Source organism: Talpa occidentalis, unplaced genomic scaffold (assembly GCF_014898055.3).
Source record: "Talpa occidentalis isolate TD23 unplaced genomic scaffold, MPIMG_talOcc4v2.1 talOcc4.15, whole genome shotgun sequence".
In the NCBI taxonomy this organism is placed as follows: Eukaryota; Metazoa; Chordata; class Mammalia; order Eulipotyphla; family Talpidae; genus Talpa; species Talpa occidentalis.
Genome location: NW_023601543.1, coordinates 36,584,647 through 36,601,011, shown reverse-complemented (window position 1 = coordinate 36,601,011; position 16,365 = coordinate 36,584,647). Strand labels below are relative to the sequence as shown.

Here is a 16,365-nt window from a genome sequence, read left to right as displayed (position 1 = left end):
TCTCTGTGCCCAGAGGGTTTTAGAGTGACTCACTTGTACCACCAGTTTTCTCTATTCCATCTGTGAAAAATCTTTATTAGTACTACATGTTGTAATGCCATTTGGTCTTTATTTGGTAAAAATGTATTATTTTCATACTAGGGATATTTCTGTTTTCATTACTCTAAGATTAATTAAAGTTGACCTGAATAACATGAGATCCTAAATACATATGTGGGTGTTGAGATTAGATGGCAGAACTTGGTTATAATGTCATTATTCCAGTGACCCAGTGTATGCTTAGCTTTATCACATTACCTTAAGAAGTGAAACCACATAATTTCCTCCTGTTCCATCCATGTGGTCCCAATAAGTCAAAAGGAGAAAGATAGACACCGATGATTTCACTCATATGTGTAATATAAAGAAACAAAACAAAGGAACAGGCAAAAATAAACCAAAACAAACCCTAGAAATATGATTGTAGAATTGGGGCTACAAGAAGGGAAGGTGGGCTTAGAGGCCAAAAGGGAACTATGGTGTGTAGCATTATGGGTGCCTTGGTGGTAGATGGTGTGTGGTATTATAGATATGAAGCGGTATATACCTATACACCTAAATTGTAGGGGTTTGAACGAACCAATGTTACCTCAGTTATATGTGTATATATATACATATACATATGTACATATATGTGTGTGTATATATATTTAACTGAGGTATACATGTGTGTATATATTAATAAATAAGTAAAATATGTGAAACTGCAGAATTCTGAAATTATCACATACAACTTAGAAACTGTTATGACTATGTTTGAGGATCTCTGTTTGAGAAACATTTGTCCTGAGCTCAAGGTTTGTTATTCTACTCTGGCTAACTAACTAGGGGCCTGAGTAGGAAGCAAAGGGCATTATACCTTGTATAGGAATCTACAGATACACAAGTAACATGGGCTGCATGTACACACTATAGGACGGAGGATTTTTTTTTTTTTATAACTCTTACTTTGAACTGAGATTACTGCCCCAATAATGCCAGAAGGAATACCTGACATTGACACCATCACATGCACCAGGGTCAAGACAACCAGAGAGCTGATAGCAAGTTCTGGGGGCTGAATGTGTACTGGAAATATCAACTGTGACAGGCTATTCTGTGATGGGCTGTTTCGTTATGACTGTCTTTGTTTAACTCAACATAAAAACATTAGCTTGGGATAAGATGGCAGAATGGTTTCTTCAGGGTATTATGCCCACCAACCATATTCTTTCTTAATAAAATGTTTCTGGTAGATTCAATTCCTGTCTCTCCTTATTGGCTTTCACTGGTGACAGACAGCATCAAGAAGATGGCCCTATTCTGTATCAGTCTCCAAGCATTTTACCTCAATATTTGTTGTAATTTCTGACTAAAATAGCTGTATTTGCCTTGGGTAAACATGTATTCACCTTTTATAACTTGCCTAACCTTTTTCCATATAAGAGCGTACCATCTATTTGTCAAATTCCCATACCACCTCATATCCAATTCTGTTATAGCACTTATCACATTGTTTGATATCATTCTTCTTATTTTCCTTCATCACTACCCAATCAGTAAGCTCTCTATCGGCAAGGTATATCTTGGCTTATCTTTGTGCTTCCATTGCCTGCAACCTCATGGGGATGGAATAAATTGGTTGAATGGGAATATTCTAATAAGAAAAGAACACCATATGCACAATAATAAAGGTCTTTGTCTGCCTTTAGTACTCTCTTGTGAATAAAGTGAAAACCTTATTAATGAATGTTTTGCAGAGAACTTGGTGGTCAACTGAAACTTTACACCTTAAAAACAAAATTTTCTGTTTTAGTATTAAGCAAAGGGTAGGATTTGGGATCATAGATTCTAAAGTGCAAGACCTTTGAGGGCATCTAGTATAGTAGGTCTAAAATTTTATTTTACATGAAAGCGGCATATTTCTAAGAAATCATATGTGTAATAGGAATGCATGAAGCAGATAAATATGCAAATGTCCTCATTATTAGAGAGGATCTGGAGATTTCCTCCATGAGATTTCTTTCTTGCATATACCTTCCTCAGACCCCAGAGCAGTCTGGGAAACACCTTAAGGACCTTTATGCACCTTCAGACTACAGTGTGACAATAATAGCTTAATCTACAAAAGGGAGAAATCCTTTCCTGTGCATCTCAAAGATGTAGCCCACATCATTACCAACTGACCAGTCACCTTTGGCCAGAAACTAATAATCTCAAAATATCAGTATTTCTTCCACTAGGCAATTTTTAAGGAAAGTACTCATAAATAACATTGATAGATATTGACCATCGACAGAGTGCTTAGTGTATACCAGCTGTTGTGTTTTACCTGGATCCTCATTTCATCCTTACAACAACTCTGAGTATAGATGCTATCTTCTTCCCATTTTGCAGATAAGTAATCTGAGATCCAGGAGGTTAAGTAATAACTGGATGAAATTGGCACAATTATGAAGGATAAAGAATAATTCTGAAACTTTTGTTCACATTTCCTTTTTTTTCATTATAATCCTCCATTGGGAGCAAATTGTGCCCCCTTGAAGGAACTCACTACCTTGAGTTCTAGCTAGTTTTTGACAATTGTTTGCTGGTTATATAGTCTCAGACAAATCATGACTTCTCCATGGCTCAGTTTTCACAACTGCAAAAAAAAAAAAGAAAAATGCATCTAGTAACATCTTTGTTGTTAGAGTTATATGGAAGACTGTGACAGCTTTCATGTGGTAGAATTGTAAAGCACTTTTGATATATAAAATTGTGAATCTCATTCAGTGCCAAAGACACTTCTCTGTTTATTTACATTATCAATTAGTCACAGATCTTTTCCTATTCTTTCGATATTTTACTGTTGGTTCACTACCTCTCATCAGTAGCTCAGCAAGGTATTGAATAAAATTCTGTGTGTTCATTTTGGCTGACAGCACTAAAATGTTTGGAAGGCTAGGGGGTTGGAAATAATGGGGTACTTTTTTGTTTTGTGGAAGAAATTTTTCTTTATTTCATTTGCAACTTATAGTTTCATTACCTACATAAAATGTAGTTTGTATCTAAACTGTAACAAACATTTATAATCTGCAAAATTATTATTAAGTTGGCTTTGTTACAGTGTCTAAAATTACTCTTGGAGCTGGATATAAGAAATGGGAAATTAGGGAGGGAAACTATATTTACATATCTTTATAATCTTTGCTCCAACATAACAAACATTGATACTGTTTTCACTATTGTTTTTATCTTTATCATGCAGTGATAAAACTGCCTGTGTCAAATATGTAGGGTATCCCAATGGACATTATCATTGAACAAATTCTGCCCATTGTTTTTAGTCATGATTTGCATAGATGAGCTTTATTTAAGATAGTAACATGCTTTTTAAGGCTTCACGAGGTAATAGGTAAAATATAGTTTGATTACAAATAGAGGAAACAGATTAGCAATTTTTTTTAGGATTTATTTATTTATTTATTTTATTTATACAAGCACTGGGTACAGTCAGAAGCGCGGGAGGGTGAGAGAATTCAACAGAGCCAGAACAGGGAGCAGAGTAGGCAGAAAGACCAAAGTACACTGCTGAGGGAGCAGCAGGCAGCAGGAGAGGTCTGCGCGCCATGTGGGACCCTCCTCCGGTGGCCGGGGAGCAGCCGGGGATCGAACCAGCACTGCAGAGGCTGTGGGCAGCTTCACAACCCAGCGCTCAACCGCTGCGCCACCAGGGAGGCCCAGATTAACAATTCTTAATTAATTTTATACCACAAGCCCCTTTGGACCTATGGACACCTCAGAATCATGTTTTTAAATATAAAACTTAATATATACAAGGTTAAAAAGGAAACCAATTGAATGAAAATATGCTAATCAACTTTTTTTAAATTACGACACTTTCCAGAGAAATAGTAACAAAAATAGTTCATATAAAAGCCTATGCATGGATGTTCATAACAGTTTTATCATTCATAATACACAAAAACTAGAAATAGCCCAAATGTCGTCAATGTGAGAATGTTTAAATAACTGTTGTATAGCCATACCATGAAATACTACTCAGCAGTAAACTGGAACAAGCTCTTGATATGTGCAAAAACCTGTATGAATTTCTAGAGCATTATGCTGAGTGAATAAAGCCCATACCAAAAGGTCACATTGTATAAGTTCTCCTATATATGATATTAATGAATAGACAAAATTATAGAAATGGAAAATCAATTAGTGGCAGCAAGGACAGAGTGTTACATGAGCAATTTGAGTGAAGTTATGAAAGGGCAACATGAGGGAGCCTTGGGGTGAGGAAGCTGTTCTGTATCTTAATTTTGGTGGTTGGATACATTAATCTATGCATGATCAAATTACATAGAACTAAATACACACATATACAAACACACAAATAAGTGCAGACAAAACTAGGTAACTGAATATGATAGGTAGATTTTCTCAAAGTATATCCTTGTCATATTGTAATATAGTTTTGCAAGATGTTACATTGGGAGAAAGAAGGGATTTCTCTGCATTTTTATACAATTATATACATATTTATAAATATCTCAAAATAGAAAGTTTAATTAAAAATTAAGACACAGTAATGTATTTCTTTAAAACTTTAAAAAATGACACAACAAAGTGAAAACTTGTATAAATAGGGTAATTTTGAAGAAATGGTGAACATAAATAATATTTTGAGGTATTGCTACAATGTGGTGTGAACGGTGTGACAGGAAAATATCTGTGACTTCTCTTAGTCATGGTTGCCAAGCTATAGGTACTGTTTTTAATCACTGTAGTCTGTTGCCTGCCTTCAAAGTTGAAAGTCAGCATTTACTGAAAATAAAAATATTTTTATTCCTTCCAAGTTCACATACTTCTTGAATTTGTATCCAGGATTAAAAAACCCCTGGGTTACTTTCTATCTGTTTACATTTCATTATCAGATATATCTCCAGGGCCTCTGTCAAATAAAAGATAAACATAATGCTTAAGCTTTTTTTTTATCAAGTGCTGTGGGTGTTGATAAAAACTCATTAAAATTGCCAGTAGCCACAATTTGTAGTTTTAAAGATACACTTGGTATCATTCACCCATATGCACATTGTTCACTATGATTGCTAACTACTAGTTTTATTAGGCAAGTAAGGATAGATTGGAAATATAGAATATATCATATGTTTACAATGTTTGACATGAAGGCGAAACTTGTCAGATTGATTGCTTATTATACTGACTAATTTTGATTATCATTAAATATTTTAATTTGCTTTCAGTAACAAATCATTTAATTGTGGTTTAGCTTTTCAATGTTTATGTCTGATGGCGTGTAGCTCAAACGAGACTGTCATTTTACAAGAAGTGAAATTCAGTGTTTTAGGGTCAATATTCTACTTCAAAATATTATGCTTTTGGTTAATGTTACGAAAATTGAAATTTATTGTGTATTTTCCTGAGTAATTTTTTAATGTTATTATTAAGTATTTTCTTCCAAACTCTATACATTAAATATGTATTTAACAATATAAGAAATGACAGTGGGGTCACAGACTTTAAATATATGCCTAGAATTTCTGTGTGTGCTTGACATTTCTGAAAATACCTGTGCTGAAACAATGACTGAAGTGTTTGGTCTTATTGTCTATAATTTGGGGATGAAATGCTTAACCTGATATTTAATATTTTGCAGTTTTAATAAATAATCAATTATTTCATCATAGAGTATCTTATACTTTAAGCATTTTAGCTAATCTTTAGTCAAATCCTTTGGGGAGTATTCATATGTATAATCTGAAGAAGTATGATGCTTTTATATGGCTATAAAAAAGCTCTAATTTTTCTGTCCTAGAATTTGGGATATGTTCTCTTATTTTGCAAACTTTGCCCTCTGAAAAGGTTTTAATTAAAAACATTGTGTTCTACTTAGCTTAAAAACAATATGATTTTGCTATTTGAGATGTCGATGAAACTGGAGGTGGTTATGCTAAGTATAATGAGTATGGCGGAAAGACAAATAACAGATGATTTCACTCATATGTGGAATATAGAGAAACAAAACAAAGGAACAGACAAAACCAAACCAGAACAAACCCTTGAAATCTCACTGCGCTACTAGGGCTACTAGAAGAGTGTTGGTGGGGAGAATGTGGTGGAGAGAAAAGGGGAGGGGGTCTGTTGGAAAAAATGGTAGAGGATTATTTTTTCTTTTGTGGTGGGCGTTGTTTGCTAACATACATTTGAATAGGTGTGAAACTATACACCAAAAAGGCGAAATTGTACCCCTAAAATAGGTGTATAGATGAAACTATACCCCTAATAACATTGGTTTACATTGTTGTAAACCAATAAAAATGATTTAATATAGAAAATTAAAACATTACACTCTGCAATGAGAAATGACACGATATGAAACTATTGCATGGTGGTAACTTTCTGTTTAGATGTTTTTTCTTACAGACCCAGAATTGATAATATGTAGTATTTTATTCTGTTTTTCATGCAGTTAAAAGAACTTTTACTGCAAATTGCATATGAAATTATTTGAAATGTTGTAATATATTTATTTTTAAATGCCTTTTATAGGTCTTGGATAAATGAATTACTTAACTTTAATAACCTCTCATTGCAAGATCTTTTTCTTGTGTAACTGGAGATAAGTCATGTAAAGGTTTAGCAATATATTCAGAATTGTATAGCCCAAACCAAAAACTTCACTATTAGAATAAACAGGTAGATTGACTTGGATCAGGCACTTGTTCTGTGTTTCTTTTTTTCTATCAGAACTTAAGGAACTGATTAGAGGAAAATGACTTTCTGATTTCTTACATTTTTAAAGTATATTGAGCCTCTCAAGGAACAACCTAAGAACCATTGTAGATATAATTCTAAATTTGTTAATCAATAGCCTTGATTTTTTAAAGAACTGCAATGATAGGTATGAAATTAACTTGAATAGTCAAAGAAACCTAACTACATTTGGGCTTATAAATCATGCTCAATAACAGTAATGCTATTATTGTTTTCATGACAATAATATTGTCCTCCTTATTTGAAGATGACTCCATTGATAGTATCTGCTATTTATTTGCATACTGGAGTTGAATAGTCCTATGTACAATCAATAGCTCATCCCAGTTCTGCAGAAAGGTACCTGTACAAGTTGTAATTATGGAGCCTCTCTTCAAGTTATATGTTAATCTTTGTATAAATTTAAAAATGACAGGATTTAAATTTATATTAAAAATATATAATTATATAATTATTTAATTTATATAAAATTATATTAAATTTATATAAATTAAAAAATGACAGACGAGGTCAATCTGAAACCAGAACTGATATCTCCACTGCACATTTAAAATGTTCAGCATTAGTCTGATTTTGATACTAACATTTCATATCAGAGCAGGGGAAACATGATTATTAAACTCATCTAAATTTCCTTTTGGTTGTTCTGTAGTATCTTAGAATAATACTCACACAGTCACACTGACAAGTATCTCCATCCTAATGACTTTCATATTAAGGTATGGCTTCAAATAATGAAATATTTTTGTTCACCTAGCTTTGGAATAGCATGGTATATGTTAATTACTAACTTTGTCTACATTATTTTTTAAAGATCAAACGGGCACAGTGGTAATTTTCATTAATCTCATACAGAGCAGCTAATTAAGATTCCCATTATTATCTGTCCATTATCTACTGTTTTCCTTTGTTCAATATCAGAACAGGATGTTAATAATATGTCTTTCTTGTATTACCTATTAAATACAGTGAAAATTAATTCAATCTATTACACTGTTTTGGTTTGAGATCATTTCTTTAATATTATGTCGCACCATATTATAATATTGATTTCAGAATTAAATACTTGTTGCTTTGATCTTTTGTTCAATATTGGGGAAAAGTTACATTTTGTGGAAAAAGCAGTAACCTGAGGACCAGACTGTTAGAGTGTTATACTCAAAACCTCACTAATTATGTGAACTTGGCAATCACCTAGATTGTCTATTTCTATAGCAAAGATGTTAGTAGAGGTGATCCTTAATGACTAGTCTTCACATATTATTACATTTTTGTAAATTAATTACATTTATTTTTATTGAAATGACATTGTATTATAACATTATATAATTTCAGGTGTGTATCATAAAAATCAGTATATGTATACACTGCATTAAGTTCACAAAAGTTTCAAATTTGAACTTGTGCTAAAACCTCCAAATCCTTTAAAGTTTGATAAAATTATTTTTTTCTACAATGTTTTGTGTTTTCTCATCATGACCATGTGTATCCTAAATTATATAATTTATACTTGTCTGTAAGACTTGTGAGTAGAGTGAGTCCCAAGATGATGAGTATCCCAGTTTTTCCATTAAAAGTATCTTAGCTCTGACCACCTGAAAGAAGGGAATTGAAATTTTCTGAGCAACTTATTCTGTATCTATGAGATATCACATATGAAATGCACATATTAGATACAGCTTACTTTGCATCTTCGAGAGACTGCTTATGAAATGCATATTATATATGCTTAATTCTCATAACAAACATAAGGGATAGGTATTTATTACCCCTATATCATGGATAAGCAAACGAGTGTATAGAGATTAGTTCAAGCATCTGCACATAGTTTACTTAGATGGTAAGTGATGGGATCATGATTCAAAACTGGTAGTAGTTTCAGCTATTCCCCACATGCTGTACATTGTCTCAGTTTGCCTGTTCTATACTCAGCATCTTTTACTATATTATAATAGAATGTTTTAGGACACTGTAATAATCTGACGCAGAACTGAAGTGAGTTGGAAAGTTTCAGCCTGTTGGAACTCATCTCCCATTCACCATATTTTTTACTCACCATTCATCCATCCTTTCAAGAGTTATGTATCGAGTACTTATTGTGTGTCAAGCATTGATGTTGTGTGTGTCAATGTGTTGATATCTGGTGATATAGCTGTGAACAAGCTAGACAAGATTCTGCCTCATAGAGCTTATGTTTTAATGAGGACGACATAGTAAACAAGTAAATTGCTAAACAAATTAAATTTCTATTGAGCTAATACTACAAATAAATATTAAAATGGTGTTGGTAGTGGTACCTGCAGTGAGGAAAGGAGACTGTTGGGCTTAGATTTGAGTGAAGAGAATTAGAGTTGGGGTTTGGTTAACTTTAGTTTTCATTCTTAGGGGTCAGTATTGAATTAGAGTTGGGGTTTGGTTAACTTTAGTATAACTTAGGGGTCAGTATTGAATTAGAGTTGGGGTTTGGTTAACTTTAGACTTGAGTGAAGAGAGAGCCAGCAATGGCGATGTGAATAGTAAGAGTCATCCAGGCAGAGAAACTGACAAATAAATACATCATTCAGTGGGACTTGCTTTATCTACATGCCTCCAGGGGTGCATCAGTAGCACCTTTTTTGAGGAGCATATGAAAGTGACATGTGCATATGTGAGTATATACTTGCAAAATTTTATGCTATTATAGTTTACTTTCTAGAATTTCTTGTGTTTTTTTAAAAAATGAATGAATAAGTTCTAGATATGTGGAAATAAGTTTATGTTTTTACTTACTGTGCCATCTGTGTGGTGACTCATCCAGTAGAATTCTTGGATATCTACTGTATATCAAATAAAGCCATAGAAATCAAGTCAGGGCCATTACACAAATATGAAAGCTAAAACTCTGAAATTGTATTCCTTGTTCTGTAATTGTTATGGACAGATTCAATAATAGCACACTTTTGTTGAGGATCACTAAATTCATGAACTGTATTAGACTGATGGCATACATGGAGTTCCCGGTCTAGGAGCAAGACACAAATAATGACTTTTGCTATAACGGTGTTATGATAATGATAGTGACACAGTGATATAAGGGAATAGAGTTCCTCTACATAAGACTTGATCAGATTTTAAGCATTCACTATTTAATGTAATTTTTAAAAATTGAGACATTAAGAATGATTGACATTTTCTATATTGAGATAGTATTTTCAATAAAAAAGCCAAATAATATGAAATCCTAGAGAATCCATTTCTCATTATTAACACATTTTTTAACAATTCTACATCCTCTCACAATGTGACTTCTACCAAATAGGAAAAAAAAGTCACTTTTTTAATTCTCATTTAGATACTTAGCAGAAACTTCATGTAATTCACAAGGACTGAGAAAATAGAACTGAAACTAGAGTTTTAATTCAGGGGAATATATTTTTAATATAAAAATGGTAGTTATGATTTTTTTATCTGTCTAGAATGTGAAACTATGAGATATTAGTTCAACGAATATGTTCATGATGTTTTCCTCCCAGTCTTTTCCCCACACTACTTATATAGTTATAGCAAGGTGATGGAGCTAAGGATGATGGAGCTGTGATGAGATAATGAGTGCTAGAAATATTCTCATGCTTATTGGAAATAAATCTAAAAACTAGCCTGTATCACATAAATGCATTTAATGACTTTTTAAGATTAATCTACAGAGTACCAGAGTTAGGAAGGAATAGTTGGGGATGGGTGAATGCTTTAGACTAATTAGGTTAACCATGATAATTGGAGGGTATATTTTATTTTGCATTTTAATAACTGTTTTCCCTTGTTATTTGAGTTAGATGTACTGATACAGTTCAGTAGATTTGGGTTTTATATATAATGTTTATATTAAATTTTGTTGTGTTTTTTTTTGGAATAGAATATAAATATCTTAACAAGGAAAACTATTAAGAGGCTTTCTAAATGTTCATCCCATCCTGTGGGATAAAGAGGACTAGTTAATGTTAATCATAATGCCTGAATTGTAAATGTAAACATACTTTATAAATTTAATGCAACTCAAGTCCATATTCTATTCTGGTCATAAACACAGCAGTGTAGTTTTCTTTTAAATGAGGGTGAGGAGCATGTTGAGGGATACACAACATGATTTTATCATGTCAATTCTATGACCAAGAATTTTTAAGTGCCTTGCACATATTTTACACACTTTTTTTTTATACAGAAAAAGTGTTTATATATTCTATGTATTACTTTAAAAGTTTTTTTTCTAAAATTACTGTGGGTAATACTCTAAAATAGTAGTATTTTTCTTTTTTTTAATAGGGAGGGCTGAAAAACAGCAAACATGAGTGCACCCTGTCTTCACAAGAATATGTTCATGAATTACGATCTGGTATTGCAGATGAAAAACTACTTAACTGCTTAGAATCTCTGAGGGTTTCTTTAACCAGCAATCCCGTCAGGTAAGTGGTTCTTATTGTTTCATGAGGCATAAAACTTGTACTGTATTTAATGTTGGTGAATATAATCATTTATGTCATTTTAACTTTAAGATTTTTTCGCCTGAGTCTGATATTAACTTGTAAAAAAGGAATGTCTGATTATGAAGCCACAAATATTTAAAAGATATACTCTGATCACAAATCACATGCAATTTTAAGAACACAATTGTTACGTCGAAGTTTAATTCCTCTTTAATTATATAAAACATGGATCCAGAAGTTAATACATACATTTACATGGAGATAGGTGGATTCAGATTGGTTATTAGATATTTATTGTAAAACAAATGAAGTATATAGATATTATTCCTTCTTAACTTGAGAAGTAAATATTTCATATCCTACAAGTTTGAGATATGTAATTCATATATTTTTGTAATTTGGGATAGTGAAAATTAAATTAATTTAGCCAATAAAAAATATGAGAGAAGTATTCAAAAGCTCCTCAAACTCTACACATTTAGATCTCCACTGGATTTTTAAGGAAGAGCTTATTGCGATAAAAAGCATTAGAAATAATTACATGCAAAATTTAATTTTTTTAAAGATTTATTTATTTATGCATACAAGAGCTGGGGGACAGGCCAGAGGTGTGGGGGATGAGAGGATTCACCAGAGACAGAGTGGGGAACAGAATAGGCAGATTGACCAAAGTACACTGCCAAGGGGAGCAGCGGGCGAGCCAGTAGAGGTCTACTGAGCCATGTGGGTTGCTCTCTGGCAGGCCTGGGATCGAACTTGTGCTGCAGAGACCGTGGACTGCTTCAGAGGTTGTGTCTTAACCCCTCATACCACCAGGGAGGCCCCTTTTATAAGGAAATAGATTTTCATTGTAATACAAAAATATTGTGGGATCTACTTACACAATCACTAGAAACTTATGTTCAAAATTTACTGGATAAGAGTATATGGCATTGGGCCTCCCCGGTGGCACAGTGGTTGAGCGCTGGGTTGCGAAGCTGCCCGCAACCTCTGCAGCACCAGTTCGATCCCTGGCCACCAGAGGAGGGTCCCGCATGGCCGCAGACCTCTCCTGCCACCCGCTGCTCCCCTCAGCAGTGTACTTCGGTCCTTCTGCCTGTTCTGCTCCCTGCTCTGGCTCTGGTGAATTCTCTCACCCTCCCAAGCTTGACTGTACCCAGTGCTTGTATAAATAAATAAATAAATCTTTAAAAAAAAAGAGTATATGGCATCTTTATTTTCATTTTTTTTCATGCTTTTCCTAACATAAAATGGGGCCAACATCTTGTATTTCCCTAGAACTTTACACAAAGCCTTTAAAATAATTTAGAACTCAGTTATTGTTTCAATTTACTATAAATTGAAATACATCATACTATTTGTTTTCATGTGTAGTGCATTTGGTAGAAAACTACATATTATAATTCTAAAAATCAATTATAAAGCAATGGTAAGATCTAATTTACTTTTTTTTTAAGCTTATTTAGGAGAAAAGGAACAGAAATAATGTTGGACTCCCAGGCCAGGGACTGGCAAGGAAGCCCAGATCTAATTTACTTTTGAGTATGATAATGATTCAAAGGTAGCCATCTTGCCATACACTTAGAGTTCAAAAACTTTTGTTAATCAATTAATTGTATGAGTGAACGAAAGAATTTTTAAGAAGTAACTCTAGATGTTATAGCATTCAGGAATAAGGGGGAAAGTACATAGTAAATGTACATGTTTATAAAGGTGGCAGGAAAGGCTTAACATTACTGAACACATTTAAAATATTGCACAAGTGTCAGTTGATTCCAGAGAATTATGGGATAAGGCAAGAAGCTGCAAAAATCCTAATTGGCTGGAGGCTACATTCTAGTAGCTGATTGGCCAACAGGTAATGCAAGGCTGCTTTGGTTTCCATGTGCCAACATTTTGTGGTAGCTTTTTGTAAAGATTGGGTCTTCTGTATTAAATTCTCTTATTAGAGCCAATCTGCTCATCCAGTTTTGCCAAAACTGTCCTTAAGATGAGAAAAAATGGCATTGGGAGCCATGGCAGCATCCCCCCATGGGTAGTGCCAGTAGAAGTAATGACCATAGGTCTGAGGGATGCGCAACTCCTATGGCTAGGAGGACCCAAATCTAGGCCAGGACCCCAATCTAGGCCATTGCCCCTTTCAGCATAAGCCAACTGCTCACCTCTACTCTAATTGACAGTGTGTTAAAGGTTAGGGGAATGATATAATCCAGCAATTCCACTCCTAGGTATTTACCCAAAGGACACAGAAACATCAATTCCAAAGAACACCTGCGCCCCTATGTTTATAGCAGCACTATTTACAATATCTAAGCTTTGGAAACAGCCCAAATGCCCAAAAATAGATGACTGGATCAAGAAGATGTTTGTACAATATTACCATGGATATTACTCAGCATTCAAAAAAGATAAACACATGCAATTTGCAGCAACATGGATGGCGCTGGAAGGGATCATGTCAGCGAAATAAGCCAAAAGAAAAAGAAAATTAACCGGATGGGTCTCACTCATAGCAGGAATCTAGAAAACTTAAATAAGGGACCAGGAAATGAATAACTATAAGAAAGTTTGAGAAATCAAAACAACAAAAAACTAGAACCAGAGACACTTTGGGGGTGGGGGCGGGAGGAGGGAGTGGGTTCAGAATGGGGGGTTGCAATTGTATGGGAATATAAAAATAAAATTCATTATTTTAAAAAAAATAAAGGTTAGGAGAATGGCATTATCACAGATCTCTGTTGTGGGGATAATCAGCTAAAGGTGCCAAACTACATTCTTTACAAAATCAATGACATAACCTCAAAGCCTATTGAGGTTCACCTGTGGCTGGGAAGAGCTAAAGCAGGGGTTTACTCGATTCCCTGTGGGAGTATGTGCCAAAGTGATCAACACCTCAGATCTTCTGTGGAGGCAAAGAACCTTGATACCTTGAGCATCCACATTCTGGAAGATACGATGGATGTAATCCATCAAGTGACCTCCTGTCATAGTGTACTCATTATTGCATCGGAAATGGATGAGATGCTGGATGCATGCTACCTGGACTTTATGCAAGAGGAGGTGCTTTATTTGATTCACAAGTGTCTTTGACAGGTAGGCAAGAGCATTTGGGAACTCCAGCCTGTGCTTGGCATCCTAAGCATTAGTGCCATCAAGCAAGCTTTCAATTACCGACCATCAAGAACTATGTCTATTCCACTGTAAAAAGGATTTATTTGTGACATTATTTTACATCCTTGGTTTTTCATAATATAGTATTTCTCCCTTAGGTGTGGCTACCATAATTTTCCTACCACCATAGCACACATAGTCTTCAACCACAGTCCTATTATACTCTGCTTTCTCTCTCTTAGTTTTTTTCCCCTGACCCTCTCTCTCTAATTAAAGTTAAGAATACCCCTTCTTCCAGCTCTAGGTTTGGCCTGTTGAGTAGGAAGGTTTTTTCAACAAAAGATTTCAACTGGCATCCTTTGTAAACTCATTGCTTTTCCAACTGCTTTGAACTTTTATCTTACTCTTAACTATATTTGAAGTTCAGAGGAAGATGGTGATGGAAAAATTAGCAGGGATTTTTTTTTAAATTTATTTATTTATTTATTTGTTTGTTTATTTGTTTTTATTTATACAAACACTGGGTACAGTCAGAAGCGGTGGAGGGTGAGAGAATTCACCAGAGCCAGAGCAGGGAACAGAACAGGCAGACTGATGAAATACACTGCTGAGGGGAACAGCGGGTTGGCATGGTCTACGCGCCATGTGGCACCCTCTCTGGTAGCCGGGGATCGAACCAGTGCTGCAGAGGCTGCGGGCAGCTTCGCAGCCCAGTGCTCAACCGCTGTGCCACCAGGGGAAGCCCTTGACAGGGATTTTTGTAGGATTTTCCAGAAATCACTCATGAATTGAAGAATTTGGGGGAGAAAAGGTACAGAAAATTGTTATTTACTTGAGTGGGAGATTAATTTTCTAAAATGTCTATGTGTTTGGAGAAAATAGATGTAATCAGAGAGGAGGTAAGAGACAAAAACAAACAAAAAAGACTTCCTGCTGAATTTACATTGGATTTGTTTTCCATGTTTAAGCTTGGTTTATATAGTCATATTGATATATTTCTCTAAATATAGTAAATAGTTGATTGAAATGTGCAAATGATAATGATTTATAGATTTAAATGCTCAGTTCAAGTGCTTATTGAATGATTTGGTTTTTTTTTCTTTTTTTTCACATTTATCATTTTTTTCATTTTTTCAGGCAACATTTGCTTTCCCCCACCCCCTCAGATTGAGTCCCCATAGAATCTCCTTCCCCAAGGCACCCGTGCACCATCACCACAGTCCCCTGTGCTCCTCCCTCCCTCCCTCTCACCCTCTCCCTCCTCCTCCCTGCAGGATGTCTCTGGTATATAATTGTCTGTTTTTGCTTTGTTGTGTTTTGTACTGTTATTTTTTTTTTACAATGATGTCTTATTTGGTTCCCCTATATTCCTGTTATAAGTGAAACCATCCGATATTTTTCTTTTTTTCCTTCTGGCTTATTTCACTGAGCATAATTCCTTCTAGCTCCATCCCTGTTGCTACAAATGGCATGAGTTTATCTTATTTGATTTCTGAATAATATTCCATTCTCCAAAGACAAAATGCAAATGGCCAACAGGCATATGAAAAACTGTTCAACATCCCTTATAATCAGGGAAATGAAAATCAAAACCACTTGAGATACCACCTTACAAGTACGAATGGCACATATCAAAAAAACAACCAACAACAAATATTGGTGAGGATGCGGTGAAAAAGGAACTCTCCTACATTGCTGGTGGGAGTGCAAACTGGTCCAACCATTGTGGAAAGCTGTCTGGAGGTTCCTCAGTCTACTGAAAATGGAGCTACCATATGATCCAGCAATTCCACTCCTAGGGATCTACCCAAAGGACACAAAAACATTGATTCAAAAGAGCACCTGTACACCTATGTTTATTGCAGCACTATTTACAATAGGTAAAACCTCAAAACAACCCAAATGCCCAAAAATAGAAGACTGGATCAAGAAGATGAATGATTTGTTTTTGTAAACATAGGTTTATGTTTTGTTTTGTTTTGTTTTGGCT

General features: G+C 34.6%; 1 protein-coding gene across 1 annotated transcript in view; it reads left to right on the top strand.

The window, feature by feature from the left end:
• The window catches only part of LOC119245581 (protein diaphanous homolog 2), a 711,837-nt gene that overhangs the window by 371,330 nt on the left and 324,142 nt on the right, over positions 1-16,365 (top strand). Inside the window, exon 3 of the mRNA XM_054695882.1 lies at positions 11,104-11,243. Within this exon, the coding sequence (XP_054551857.1) occupies positions 11,104-11,243 (140 nt within the window). The remainder of the gene's footprint in view (positions 1-11,103; positions 11,244-16,365) is intronic.